Source organism: Corylus avellana, chromosome ca1 (genome assembly GCF_901000735.1).
Source record: "Corylus avellana chromosome ca1, CavTom2PMs-1.0".
NCBI classification, from domain to species: domain Eukaryota; kingdom Viridiplantae; phylum Streptophyta; class Magnoliopsida; order Fagales; family Betulaceae; genus Corylus; species Corylus avellana.
In genome coordinates this window covers 31997393-32011335 of record NC_081541.1, presented here as the reverse complement: position 1 = coordinate 32011335, position 13943 = coordinate 31997393, and the positions used below count along the sequence as shown (strand labels likewise).

The 13943-nt window shown below is 38.0% G+C and overlaps 2 protein-coding genes across 2 annotated transcripts; one reads left to right on the top strand and one right to left on the bottom strand.

Annotated features, from left to right (window-relative positions):
- Window positions 1-204: 204 nt before the first annotated feature.
- Window positions 205-4321, top strand: LOC132163319 (protein EARLY-RESPONSIVE TO DEHYDRATION 7, chloroplastic-like). Its single transcript, XM_059573565.1, has 4 exons — window positions 205-1362; window positions 2294-2460; window positions 3371-3455; window positions 3891-4321. The coding sequence occupies exons 1-4, from the start codon at window positions 428-430 to the stop codon at window positions 4078-4080; spliced, it is 1377 nt and encodes a 458-aa protein (XP_059429548.1). The 5' UTR covers window positions 205-427; the 3' UTR covers window positions 4081-4321.
- A 584-nt stretch (window positions 4322-4905) lies between these two features.
- LOC132186568 (amino acid permease 3-like) lies at window positions 4906-8232 on the bottom strand. The gene is made up of 8 exons (XM_059600549.1): window positions 8043-8232; window positions 7814-7949; window positions 7018-7251; window positions 6851-6944; window positions 6303-6517; window positions 5943-6100; window positions 5614-5841; window positions 4906-5520 (listed from the first exon to the last, which is right to left on the bottom strand). The coding sequence occupies exons 1-8, from the start codon at window positions 8088-8090 to the stop codon at window positions 5095-5097; spliced, it is 1539 nt and encodes a 512-aa protein (XP_059456532.1). The 5' UTR covers window positions 8091-8232; the 3' UTR covers window positions 4906-5094.
- Between the last annotated feature and the right edge of the window lie 5711 nt (window positions 8233-13943).

Sequence of the window (13943 nt, the reverse complement as noted above, 5' to 3'; positions counted from 1 at the left end):
TATATATATATTTTAACACCAAAAAAAATAACCTCTTTTTTTTTTTTTTTTTTAACAAATAACCTCTTTATATATATAGATATAGAGGCGGCTAGTAATTTTCTCGAATCCTAAAATATCTAATCGCACTGTTGTCCTAGGCAGTTATCAATTTTTTTTCAGCGGTCTTCAAAAGCGATTACACAGTTAACTATTAACGTTAGTGGTTTACTTCAGCCTCCTTTTGCAGAGACCATTCCATACTCCACGTCCACGGTTATTACGCGGCTTCTTTCCTGCGTGCCACGTATCCTTCCAGCACCTGTAACCCTGTAAGCCGAACCGACACGCCTTCCGTTTCCTTCAGTTCTAAGATTCCGGGTACGTAAAAACTCCGCAGATCTCTGTATGCTTTCCTTCATCCAATCGAACACCCACGAACTCCACCATGTCTGCCTCGAAGCCCTCGCAAACCCCAAACCCTCTCTACCCACAAGTCATTCTCTCTAACCCAGAAGCCAATACTCCATTTTCGACCAACCCCACTTCTTCTTCAGCGCCGTCTTCGTCCCTATACCCTCCCGTTGACGTGAACGGCCTCGCCGAGAATCTCTTCCCGGCCGAAGACGACGCCGTTTCTGGGATCTCTTCAAGTTCGCTATCCTCCGAAGATGTTATTATCAGGGTTCCAGGCGTGTTGGTTCACCTCATTGAGAAAGACCGCAGTGTGGAGCTCGCTTCCGGTGAGCTCGAAATTGTTGGCCTCAGGCAAGGCGATAACGTAGTCGCAGTTCTTGCTCGTGTAGGCGATGAGGTTCAGTGGCCGTTGGCGAAGGACGAGGCTGCCGTGAAGCTCGATGACGCGCATTACTTCTTTTCTCTTCGGGTTCCGGCAACTGGGTCGGTGGGAAATGGTGAGGAGGATGATGAAGATTTTGGGAGTCAAGAGTGCGAGATGTTGAACTATGGGTTGACGATTGCGTCAAAGGGACAAGAGGCTTTGTTGGAGGAATTGGACAGGGTTTTGGAGAAGTATAGCTGTTTTTCGGTGCAGAAGGTTGGGGATCTTGGGGATTGGGAGGTGTTGGATGGCTCGGTGGCGAGGGAGACGACTCCGGAAGAGTTGGATTCGAAGGAGAAGAAGGAGTTGATGGGGGAGAGCTCGGCGGCGTACTGGACGACTCTGGCGCCGAATGTGGAGGACTATAGTAGCCACGTGGCGAAGCTGATTGCGGCGGGGTCGGGGCAGCTGATTTGGGGCATTTTGTGGTGCGGTGATGTGACTGTTGATAGGTTGAGGTGGGGAAATGAGTTCTTGAAGAAGAGGATGAGTCAGAGTTTCAATTCGGAGATTAGCCCGGAAGTGATGAAGAGGATGAAAAGGTTTGAATTTAATCTCTTTTTAAATCATAGTTTGTCTCAAAAGTTTAATAATTTAATTTATATTGTAACCCTTTTCTCACATGCGGGTACAAACTCTCCCTAAATGTTAATGAGGCCTGGCCCTTAAAATATTTAATTGAATTGAGAAATGAATAACTTCGAACTTGGGTCTAATACATGTTAAAATCTCTGATAAGTTGTATATCAATGTTTGGCTTTTTTGCTATTTGACTTGGTTAATTTGGATGGTTGGACTCATGCATATTTCACTATTCATTTTTATAAATTTTGGACATCCAATAGAAACTTTGTCTCTTTTTAGTTTCTTCGTATTTTCAAGCGTGTGGTTTTGAATGTAATTTTTGCTATCTGTGAATCTTACTAAGTTGAGCTGGTTGATATTGAATTATTTTCATTGAGGTTGTGAGGTGCATACAACAAAAGCTGTTATGCTGTTTGGACTGCTTAACATCTTGTTCAAAGAATTTCTAAAATACCTTTCGACTTTGATAAAAGAGGCTACCATACATTCGTCTGGGAATTTTTTCCATTAGAGAACTAATTATGATTGGGAAGGTGAGGCAGTGAGTTCCCATTTTTCTGTCATTAAATTGGTTAGATTGCATGTTGATTTTGTTCAACAATCCTAGTGATCTTCCACTGCAGAGTGGAAAGCCTGAAAGTCAAGGTTCTATTATTTGTTCAAAGCATATATGATCTAGTTTTTTTATTTTTTTATGGCTTCTGATGATTAACGTCTTCCTAAGTTGTCTTTATATTACATTTGAGGCTCCTGTTTTTCTTCTGGATTGTCTATATTGTAATTCATGTCCCTGCTTTTTGTCTGGATTATGTACATTTTGTGCGGAGTAGAATATTGTGGTTGATCTTTTTAGGATAAAAAAGTTGACATTGGTTGAATTTTTTGTAGGGTTAAAAAGTTGACAAAGATGTCGGAGAAGGTGGCTTCTGGAGTCCTTTCTGGGGTTGTCAAAGTCTCTGGATTCTTTACAAGCTCAATAGTGAACTCTACTGTGGGCAAGAAATTTTTTAGCCTTCTCCCTGGAGAAATTGTCCTTGCTTCCTTGGATGGATTCGGTAAGTTCCTATCAACTCTGTGTGTGTTTTTTTTTTTTTTTTTTTTGGTCGTTCTTTTTTAGTGGTAAAAGGGGAAGGAAGGCGAGGACTTTGCACCATTATACAATTATCATACTTATGCTTTGGTATTGAGTTTTAACCTTGTATATTGGTAGCTATTGGAAGGATACAAAAAACTATAAAGCTGCTCAAACTTCAACTGCACATATTCCTCTGCTCTCAATGCCCTTTTATGTGTCTTACAGCCTAATATTTTGAAGTCCACCAGCATCTTGTGATGGGCAACACTTGTGTTTTGAAAGTTCGTTCTCTATGTTTCCTTGTCTATACATGCCATTTGTTATGGGTTATGCTTCATCTGGATTGACTAGTATTTGGACGCCAAATTCTTTTTCCTTCCTTTCTAAAATAATATTTTTTCACTTAGTAGCTACCAAAGCTAGCTGACACTAATTGAAGCGGCTTGTTTTGTACTCATCGTATGCTAGTTTGAAGTGCAAATTTTCTATTCACAGGCTTTGTTTTCAGACTTCTAAGAAAGAAGATTTATTGATAACTACTTGTTTAGAAAGTCAAGAATTTGAATAGACAGCCAAGTTTGAAGACAATCTGTCCTGGTTGGAACTTGGTATGGTACTGTGAAATTCAACTCTCTCTTAGATGTAGGACAGTTATAATACATTACATGTATAGGAGCTGAGATATACAAACAGATCCATAGAGGGTCAAGTTGGGACTGGAAGCTTCATAAGATAAAAGGAGGCTCTTGAAAATTGTAAAGAGGGAGGAATAGCTATGTGACCAAAGATTTTGGGATATGACACTTGTGTGTTTTCATGTCTCTTGTTTTGTCCGCCATGGTGTGCTTTGTGCTTCTGCCACTCAATGTGTGCTCTGAATGTATTTGCAGCCAAGGTCTGTGATGCTGTTGAAGTTGCTGGAAGGAATGTCATGTCGACCACTTCAGTTGTGACTACCGGGCTTGTTTCACAGAGGTAATTCTTAATCTGAGGATGAAATTGATACTGAAATTGCACCATCATCAATGTCATGAATATTGCTACGATCACCATCAATACAATTTTATGGTGTGCTGTTCTGTTTTTAGTGGAATCTTTTATGGTGCCATTAGATGAGGTTTTGTTCCACTAAGGTTGGATCGTGGATGTGCTTGAACTTGACAGTAGTGTATATGGAAATCCTTATCTTGAGTCATATGCCATTTGATGCAGTTCAAATTCCTGTAGCTTGGTTTGGACCTGTTTTGTTTTTTTTTTGGGACGGTTGTTCAAAGCAAAAAAGGTTCAACTTGGGAAAGCAGCGGATTAGCTGCCTCCCATGTTTGGAAAGGACCTGAACTTGGTTTTGGCCACGATATAAGTATTTGTTTTTGTCAATGAAAAAACTGAAGCTGTTTTTTGTCATTGCAGGTATGGAGAACGAGCAGCACAAGTGACAAATGAGGGATTTGACGCTGCAGGGTATGCTATTGGTACAGCTTGGGCTGTGTTCAAGATAAGGAAGGCTATCAACCCCAAGAGTGTAATCAAACCAACAACTCTTGCCAAAGCAGCTGCTGAAGCGAACTCTGCTGAAAGGAAGGCTAAATATAAGAAGTAATGCCAGGGCCGCTGAGTTTTTTTCACTTTTGTATGAATAGTAGATATAGCTAGCAAAAATATAAGCACAGTTCATCTTAGTTCCTTCAATAGCTAGTTCTTGATAGATGTTACCGATTGTATTTGTTCTTTTCTTGTATTTCAGTGGATGGTTCAGTGATAAAGCTTGGAAGAGGTTTTCTGTAATTTGTTTAGTACCCCAAAACTAGGGTTGCAATTCGTATTCGCTTGTGGAGTTTGAATCGTGTGCATGAATATAATGATATATATGTTGACCCAAATCTGACCTATTTGAATAATCGGGTTAAAACTTTTCAATCCAAATTTGCGAATTTCATGTCGGATTTGCGGGTCATATAAAAAATTGTCGACCCTAAATGTTGCTTGTCGGGTTCGAGTTATGTCGAAATTTGAGTATAAGACTATATAGGTAAACTCTAATTCAACTTATTTAGTTAAGCAGGCTAAATTCTTCAATTCTAATGTTGTGTCAAAAATTGTCAGTCTTTCTCAAAACATATTGTCCATTGGCATAGCGTGTGGGTGTACATGTGGTTAGGCCTACTCTACATGTGGTTAGGTGTGGGTGTACATGTGGTTAGGCCTACTCTACATGTGGTTAGGCCTGCTCTCAACCAATACACGATGCTGACTAGGGATCGCCGGGATCGCCAGCACTTATGAAATCAAAGTCTTTAGCAGAGAGTTATGGTTGCAAGGCTAAAATTTAAAAGAAATTGACCAAAGAGCACCACCACCAGGAGTAATTTGACTCAACAAAAATATCAAAGACTTGGAAGTTATTGAGGATGAAAATAATTTTGAAATTTGATAGTGAAGGGTTGATTCGAATTTAGAATCCCAACTCTGTAGCCAAGGACCGTGGCCTGGCAACACAGCATATACAAGCAACTTCACAGTAAGTGTACAGTGGGGTTTTGAAAGCTAGTTTTGGTTTTATTCCTTACTAGAACCCCCAAAACAAAAAGCAACCTAATTCGTCACCACTCTTTTCTTAATAACTAGTTCTGAATGGCTTGTAAGTCTTGAGATCCAGAGCAACTCCTGCAAAGGAGCCAACTGCAGCGGCTATAGAAATGAGAAGACATGTCATACTGATTATCTGAAGCCCAAACCACCTGCTTGTCCAAGGTGCAATCTTCTTCTGCGCAATGTACATCTCAATGGGGAAGAAAACTGTCAATGGCCAGAATCCAAAGGCTCCAAGTATTCCAACAACATCATTGAAGAAAGGCATGAGCATGGATATTAAGGTTGTCATGATAACAAAGATTGTCCTCCATACTAGCCGGAAGAAGTTAAGCTGGTAAAGACCAAAGAAGGGGATAGGTATGTCATATTCTGCTGTCACAAAGTCACTCTTTGGCCACTTTCGTGCACTCCATTTTTCTATAAATGCAAATAAAGGCTGGCAAAAGACCTGCAGTTTTTCATGCATAGAAAACCTGTAAGACTTGACTCAAATCAAAAGTAGAACAATTTGGTTTCTAATTGCTGCTTGAGAGTGCATTACCTGATATGCACCGACGAGATGAACAACAATTGCTACATTGGCAATGTCCAGCAGCCAGTAGGGGTTGTAGAATCCGAATCCAGTTAAAAGATTTCCGGGGGAGTCGTTACCAAAGGCTGCATATCCCATGGATCCACAGAGCATATAGAAGATCGTGGTGACGGCGATGCTGAATAAAGTAGCCTTCTTCATGGTCTTGTGCTCTGCAGGAGGAGATCTTATTGTATCCTGAGGATGCAAACAATTTGCACAAGTTATTCGATATGTTGTAATAGAAGTTGACATGCACCCTCAAGCAATTTGGCTATATATATATAAAATTGAAGAACCTGAATCTCAATGAGGATGATGGAAAAAGAATATGCAAAGGCAATAGCTCCAAGAGCTTGCAAACTCCTCCACAACTTCTGCATAGAAGTGACTGTTCCTGCATGTGTTTGTGTCCCTATACTAATACCCATTAGGCTTCCTTTGAAGCTCCCATTTTCTGCCAATGAAAAAAGCAGAGGTTATTCATACATATGATTGGCTGCCTTGATTGAATGATTTCTGAAAAAGAGCTATGTTAAGTGAGTGTCAAGATATCCAGAAATCACATATTTGAGTAAATAAATCACATATGATTGGCTCATGCAAGTATAACTAGTACATAAAAACAAAGTTGCTATACTTTTTTTCTGTGTTTATACCTGCAACTTTGGCTACGCCAAGACTAAGACCCACACTGGAGTATGTGAATGACATAACTGCTGCGACTATAGAGAGCCACCATACTTGATCAAAATCCGGAATCTGAGAAAATATCACCTCTATGATTCCAAATGTTATCATGTACCCATTGCTTGACATGTGACACGGATCTTTCCCACCACTCTTGTGGAAACAGTTTGATCTCTTTATTGCCCTATGTTAAACACAACATGTGTTAGAATATTAATTAAATAATGAAATCAACCATTTTCTATCCGCTTAACATGGTATTAGGAGGCAGAGGTTATAAGTTCGAATCATGACTTCATAATTCACCCTACTATAACGCTATTGACTTAAACTTTTGAGATAAATAGTGATTTAATAAGACGAATATAAGAGCAGAAGATATTGATAATTTCTTCTCTGTGTACAAATCTTTTTTTTTTTTCCCCTATGTGGTAAACATGTGAGCCTTTGTCACAAACAAGTAAAAAAGCTAAAACAGAATGCAAAATACATGAGTCAATAAACTAATGAAACTCACATCATGCTGACTGATGCTGCAATTGTATACCCTATGGCGATGCCAAACAGGTTTATGTACTGAATCAGCCCACATAACATGACCTTTCTCCCCCCTGCAACATCATGGACAACAGGTTTAGAATCAAAAGAAAAAATAATCTTAAAATGACACAAACTATCCCTCACCTAAGTTGGCCTTGACAGCATCCATGTAGGTGTAATTTCTCTGTCCAGTAATGGGGTCACCTGCCCTATAGCAATGTGCTAGGAGGCCTGAAGTATAGACGTTGACAAGGGCAAAGAGTACCATGACAGCAGGCCCTGCAACCCAACCAAGCTGAGCTATGGCCCATGCCAATGAGAGCACCCCTGACCCAATAACTGCAGTGATAATGTGAGCAGTTGCAGTCCAGAAAGTCCCTGCATCACCATATTGTTATGATCATAATCAGTTCCATGTGTACTCAGTTGGATGATGTAAGCTTTTACCGTGTAATTATAACCTGTCATAATTTGTACATAGTGAAAAAAATGAAAATAAAATTCTCACTTTTTACAGGTAAATGATGAGCTTAATTGGGTACTCATGAAACTGTAAGAAACTCTAAAAGGTCATCTTCATGAGCTTCAACAAATTGCAAGCTCAAAGCAAAGACAATTAGTGTACTTATCCTACACTTTCTACTTAATTAAATAATAAGCAATTAACTATCCAAAAAGAATAATAAGCTATTCAAAATGGTAATCCCCATATAAGCTGGGATATCCATCATGCGCCTCAACCACACTAGCTAGCTTCGCTGACTGCATTTTTGCTCAACTTAATTTCACCTTTCAGGTCTCCCTCTGGAGCATCGAAGTGCTAGCTGTCTATCTAGATTCGGTTTTTATGTTGTTTCGTTTGTTTTTTGTTCTGATTTTCTTCTGTAGTATTTTAAAAGGCAAAAAAACAAAAACTAAAGATAAATGATGTATCATTTACCAGTTCTCTTCAAGCGGCCATCATCATCAAAGCACTTGGAGTAGTTGGACTGAGGGTTTATGGCTTCAGTCTCAGCCTGGGCTTTAGGCTGGACCTCCACTTGCAAGTAATGCCTGATGTCATGCCTCTCTTCCACCTGATGAGACAAAGAAGGACATGTACATACATAAAGAAGAACATATGTAAAATTCCAACAAAGAAATACATGAAAGGATTAGCTTGGTCTTACGGCTCCATGGTGGATTCTTGATGGAAGTGTACGACTCCTTGGCAACATGGTTCTGAAATGATAGAAATTGTATGCTCCAGAGAGAGAGAGAAGAAGAAGAAGAAGAAGAAGGAAGTTGATGGATGCTCAGAAACCATGGAGAGTGTGGTTTTATATACAGCAGAAGATACTGACTTGAATAGAACTACTGTATGGTTGTGGAACATGTTTGTTAACCATCATGAAACACGCTTCTAGCTAGTGCTTTTTCCAAAATCTCCATTCAGATTTTTGTCAAATTAAAAATTATAACATTATGATTTCTATAATGACTAGCTAAAAGTTCGTGAGTTCTTAATCTGAACTTGAAGGAAAAGTGGTAACAATCTGTAAAGTTACTCTAATATTACGCGGGTGAATTATAAAAGTACTCGTTAATTTCTAACTAGGTGATACTCTCTAATTACAATTTGACGAGTCATTTTGGAATGACAACAGAAATGAAAGTTGCACATAGTGTTAAGTCTCACATTATTAGAACTTAAAATTTAGAAAAGAGAAATGACAACAAAGAATAAAGACTCAGAGAATTAAGGTGGTTTGGCTTATGGCCTACGTCCGCACATCAAAGCCTTTTTTTGGCTACATCTTTTCTTGATATATTTGATAGTGTACAATACTCTATTTATAGAGAAAGAGTATGAACATTACAAGCATTTCTACTTCTACATTAACATCAATAAACTTATTGTATCATTTGTAACTCTTGTCACTTGAGTTCTTGTAACTCTTACTCTTGAGTTCATTGTCTCTTGAGTTATTGTAACTTTTGACTCTTGAGTTCTTTGTTCTTTGAGTTAATGTAACTCTTATCTCAATACACCCCCGCAAACCCAACGGTAGATCATATACGTTGAGGTTTGATCTTGAACATGAAAGGATTGAAAAATGGCTTCTATAGCCTAAATTGGAACATCGGTTGCTATGACCGAAACTTTGACTTCGGCGACTCTTGGCCGGTATCGGCTACTTTGACCGGGATTTTGACATTGGCGAATTTTGGCCGGTATCGGCTACTATGGCCGGAACTTGGATGATAAGGATGTTTCGACGGTGAAAATGTCTTTGACCCGACAGTCACTCATTAAGGAAGAGTGATTGAAAAGAGAGGAAAAAAAATTCACAGGATCGATAATTGGCGTTAGCCTATAGCTCTGATACCATATTAAAGTATACAAAAAATATAAAGAGAAAAAACAATGAATAAAGATACGGAGAATTAAGGTGGTTCGGCTTATAGCCTACGTCCACACATCAAAGCTTTTTCTTGGCTATATCTTTCTTTGATATATGTGATGGTGTACAATACTCTATTTATAAAAAAAGAGCATGAACGTTACAACTTACAAGCATTTCTACTTCTACATTAACATCAATAAACTTAATGTATCATTTGTAACTCTTGTCACTTGAGTTATTGTAACTTTTGACTCTTGTTGTTTTTTGAATTATTGTAACTCTTGTCTCAATACACGTTAATTTCTTACTCAACTAGAAAACCTCGAATATAACTGGACAAATCATTTTAAAGTATTAGCGCTTTTTCACGGCCGTCACAAAAAGTAGAAATATGTTTTTGTGTGGTTGGCATCGTTTTAGACCTCGTAGACATGTTGTACATCACCGAATGCCAATCCTAACCAGATGAAGACATGGCATCATGAAAAAGTTGAACAATATGATCAACTCCTGGAAAATATCTACAACAATTCACAAAATATGGATGTATCATGTATCATGTATGTATATACTCATTAAGTGAAATCCCTAACAAATAACGGAGGATTTGTAATCACGTTGTTTGCTCTTATATGGTGCCATTATAGCTATTCCTTCGTCGTTTTATATGAAGAAATCATCATTAGATCAAAATCCAATAATAATTAATTTCAAATTCAATGATAATTTTAAAAGTCGCATCAACTTTAGGATAGTAAAAAGATTATCTCTAACATTACTTGAATTGACAGTTTAGTATAAAGAAAAAGTGGTTTGACGAGGATATTTGGGTTGTTCTCTCTATACAGTCTATAAAAAATGACCATCAAATATTAACATACACTTTAATTAATTTGACCGTTATTTATAGTTTAGCTAATATTCTAAAACTTCATTTTATAAATGAAGTTCAACATGTGAAATATTCAATTAAAATGACCAAGAGGTGAAGAATTCAAAACTTTTACTCTGATATCATGTTAAATCATGATTTATCTCCAAAACTTAAACCGATTAAAAAAGTAAGTTTAACTATTAATACAAAGCAATAGTTATCATGTTTCTAAAGTAGCTTTTATGAATACGACGTGATGCATATCACAGAAGATTACATATCCTCCGTTGTTTAAAATAGAACAAAATAAGTAAGAAAAAGCCACAGGGTTCCATCAGCATCACTACCTAATAGTTTGAAGCAAATGATTTTGCGAGAGAAAATATATATCTCCTTGTATAGTTTCTGGGGGGCCGGGGACTCATGATTGAGAATTTCAGACAGCAACTTGTGAGCAGAAGCATTAGCTAGACACTGTTTAATTAAGACTAATCACTGTAATCAATATAAAATTAAAGCTAATTCGTATTGTAATGGCTTGTGACATCAGCAAGATAATGATGCATATCCGTTTACATATATAGCTCCCACGTTGTACATCTCCGAGATGTTCGTATTTTCTTGTGTGTCAGGACTGTACATCATCACCAACATGTCAAAAGGGTTTGAAATGAACAAGTTACAGCTACCTGCAATCATTTTTGACTATGTCTTTTTGCAGGGAATGTTGAATATTGGCTTAAATGGTAATTAAGTTGCTAGTTTGGTGGGGTAGCTCTTAATTAAGTTCAAATTAACAACCTTAGATGAGACCACCTCAATTTTGTTTCATTTGGAAGTACTACAGTTAATTTATCACCAAGGTTAAAAGCTTGTCAGGATTCCTTACACTTTTTCTGTCCACATTATGAATTTTAGACAATTATGAGAGGCTTTCGATGTGCCTGCTAACAAATGCTTGCCCGATTGCAGGAACACGTAATTACAAAAAAAAAAAGCCAAGTGTTATTTTTAGGCACATATTGTGATTCTCCCATTTGCATGAGTTTTTGATGGATATCCAGCCCCAACCCTGGGAGAGAAGATATCCAAATCCGCTATCCATGGGGTAGCGAGCGGCGGATATTTTCCGCTATCCGCTAAAACAACGCCGTTTGGAAAGTGGAAGGTTTTCTTTCATTAGCACATTCCCTTTCAATGGAAACTTAAAAGGGAAATGTGAGAAGATGGTTATTGGAGTTTCAGGCATTCCCTTCCCTTTTGAAAGGTCCCTTTTTCGGCCTCCGCTTTGAGCCTATCAACTGCAAAAAGGTGGACTTGCTCTCTCTTAGGGTTTTGTATTTATGCTTTCTTGTGCTTTGTCTTAAAATTTATTAACTCTGAAATCTTTGTTTAAATTTCAGTTTTGAATTGCCCTTGCCCGGTCAAGAAGCGGATGTTAGGGGCGGTTAGTAAAAAAACGGCCCGCCCATGGGCAATTACAAGCGAAAGCAAAAGCAAAATATTGTTGTTATCCACCATTCCACCTGTATAGGGTGGTGTACAACCCTATGATTTAATCATCCAAAAGCATTCTCAGTTTTGGACGTACATGTCTCTAGAAGTACCACAACCAATTTATCACAAGGGATAAAAGAATATTTAAGCACTCTTTTTAGGCACATAACGTGGTCCATGCAATAAAAAAAACACATTGGTACCTAGAATGGAATGTGGCAGAACCAGAACCGCACAACTACAACCTAATTGGGGAGGTTCTAGATCTTAGTCATCCAAAATAACAGTTAAATATTGCTTTGTTAACCCTAGTGGACGGTGGTTAGGGTTTCATTAGGTTTAATTTGATCAAAATCAAGTGGCAGCTTGTCGACTTTCCACTACGGGACATGACAATCAAAACATCCCAAGTTATGATTACATATTTTGTTACCTTCTTTCCCTTTTGAGGACATCGGCATTCTCAGTCGTCCCATGGGGTGAACTACTCAGTAGGAGCACTTTAAATCTCTACTTTCCTTTTGTTGAGTTTATCTGTCCCTCCTCCAAATGCTTTCTGACACTCTCCTACAACAAAAATCACACCTCAAAAGCATACCAAAAAAAAAAAAAAATTGGTACGCACCACTCCCACCATCCTAAAAAATATCACTTATTCTTTAAGTTTTTGTGTTAGAAAGCTTTTTTTTGGTAACTGACTTACTGGTTGGACTTACGCTAGAGTTTGTTTTAGTTGAAACTTGACTCGTTAGGATGGGTATATGTAAATCTTATATTTTGTTATGAAATACGTGTCATAGTTGTAATGGATTCAATTTCAATTAAATTGGACAAGGGTGGGTATTGGTTCGGTCGGTGTTGGTATGGGTATTTTCGCCTATCGAACCGTAGAAGTCGGTTAATTAAACCGACTTCATACTGACAAGAAATATTTTCAATTTTTTTGGTTAATCGGTTAATAGGCGGTTGGTTAAGTTGATTAATTGTGGTAAAAAGTTTTTATGTTAAGATTTATCAACTTTCTTGTAACTACATAATTAGTAAAGCATGTACTTTATAAAGACAATTCTACCGCTTATCAAATAGAATCGAGGTCGAAACAGTATTTTTATTTCACTTACTAACCGCCAAAAATCAATTGTCAATTGATGACGGTTCAGTGATGGTCGGTAAACGATAAACGGTTAATCTACCCACCCTTAAGCTAAACGCTGGTTTTGATTATTGTCCATGAAAATTTTAAAAAGAAACTCATTATTAATTGGTCAGATAATCTGCAAAAAGCTTGGGAGTTGACTGAGAATATGATTGTATCGACTTATGGACCCGTGAAACACACATGTATGAAGAATATGCTTAGTGCTTTGGTGGTGAAGCACGATAAAAGTGGCAACAGGCAACTAGGTTATAGAGAGAGAGGGAGAATTCATGATTGGAATAATTGGTTGTGTGCAAATTAGGAAACAAATTATACATATATAATTAAAACACTCTTCAACGTTGGATTGGATTTTGCCTTAATCTCTACCAAAAATCACCCTTCTAACAAAAAAAACAAAACATTATATGCAGTTGTTGTACGAGGGCTGACCATGAGGTCTACGCCACCCAAAGCCAAAGGTGCACCACCGCCCATATGCTCGTCCTTCCCACTCACTCTCGTTGCTTTCTTTCTTTTTCCTAATAAGGAAAAATCAGTATACCCACCAGGCTACCACTACTAGCTAGCTAGCCTAGCTGCTACCTAGTCCTTCTCTTGGCATCCCTCTTTCTACTAGTGCCTTGATCAATAATTAAACACCTGGATCAATAATAAAAAAGTCCGAATTTCAATGTATCAATTAGTTTTCTAGATAACCCACGACAAAGCAGCGGTGTGAGAGCATTACTCCCTCTCGTCACAGGGGCAATCGGCATTTAATGCCAACTGACTAGCTACAGAGGAGGTGTTATCTAGGACACTCCTTATCAGAGCCGATGACCTAGACTCATGGAAAAATTACATGCAATCTAGTTGGAAGACGACATGAGACATGGTCGTACAAGAGAGGAATGACCTTTGACTAGAGTGAATAGGGTTCAAAAGAGAAGGTATACACTTTATTCATTCATTTGAAACACACTAATTCCAAAACTTCTCTTCTAGAAAAAATTACCGACCTAGATATCAAAGGTATCCATTATCGGCTCACCCCAACAGGCTTCTAAGCCAATTCTCTTAGTGATTTTCGTTCTCTTAAGAGTGAAATGTTTTACTTGAGCCTCTACTTCTTTTTTTGAAAAGAGTGTCTTATTTTTTAAAGTAAGGTGCC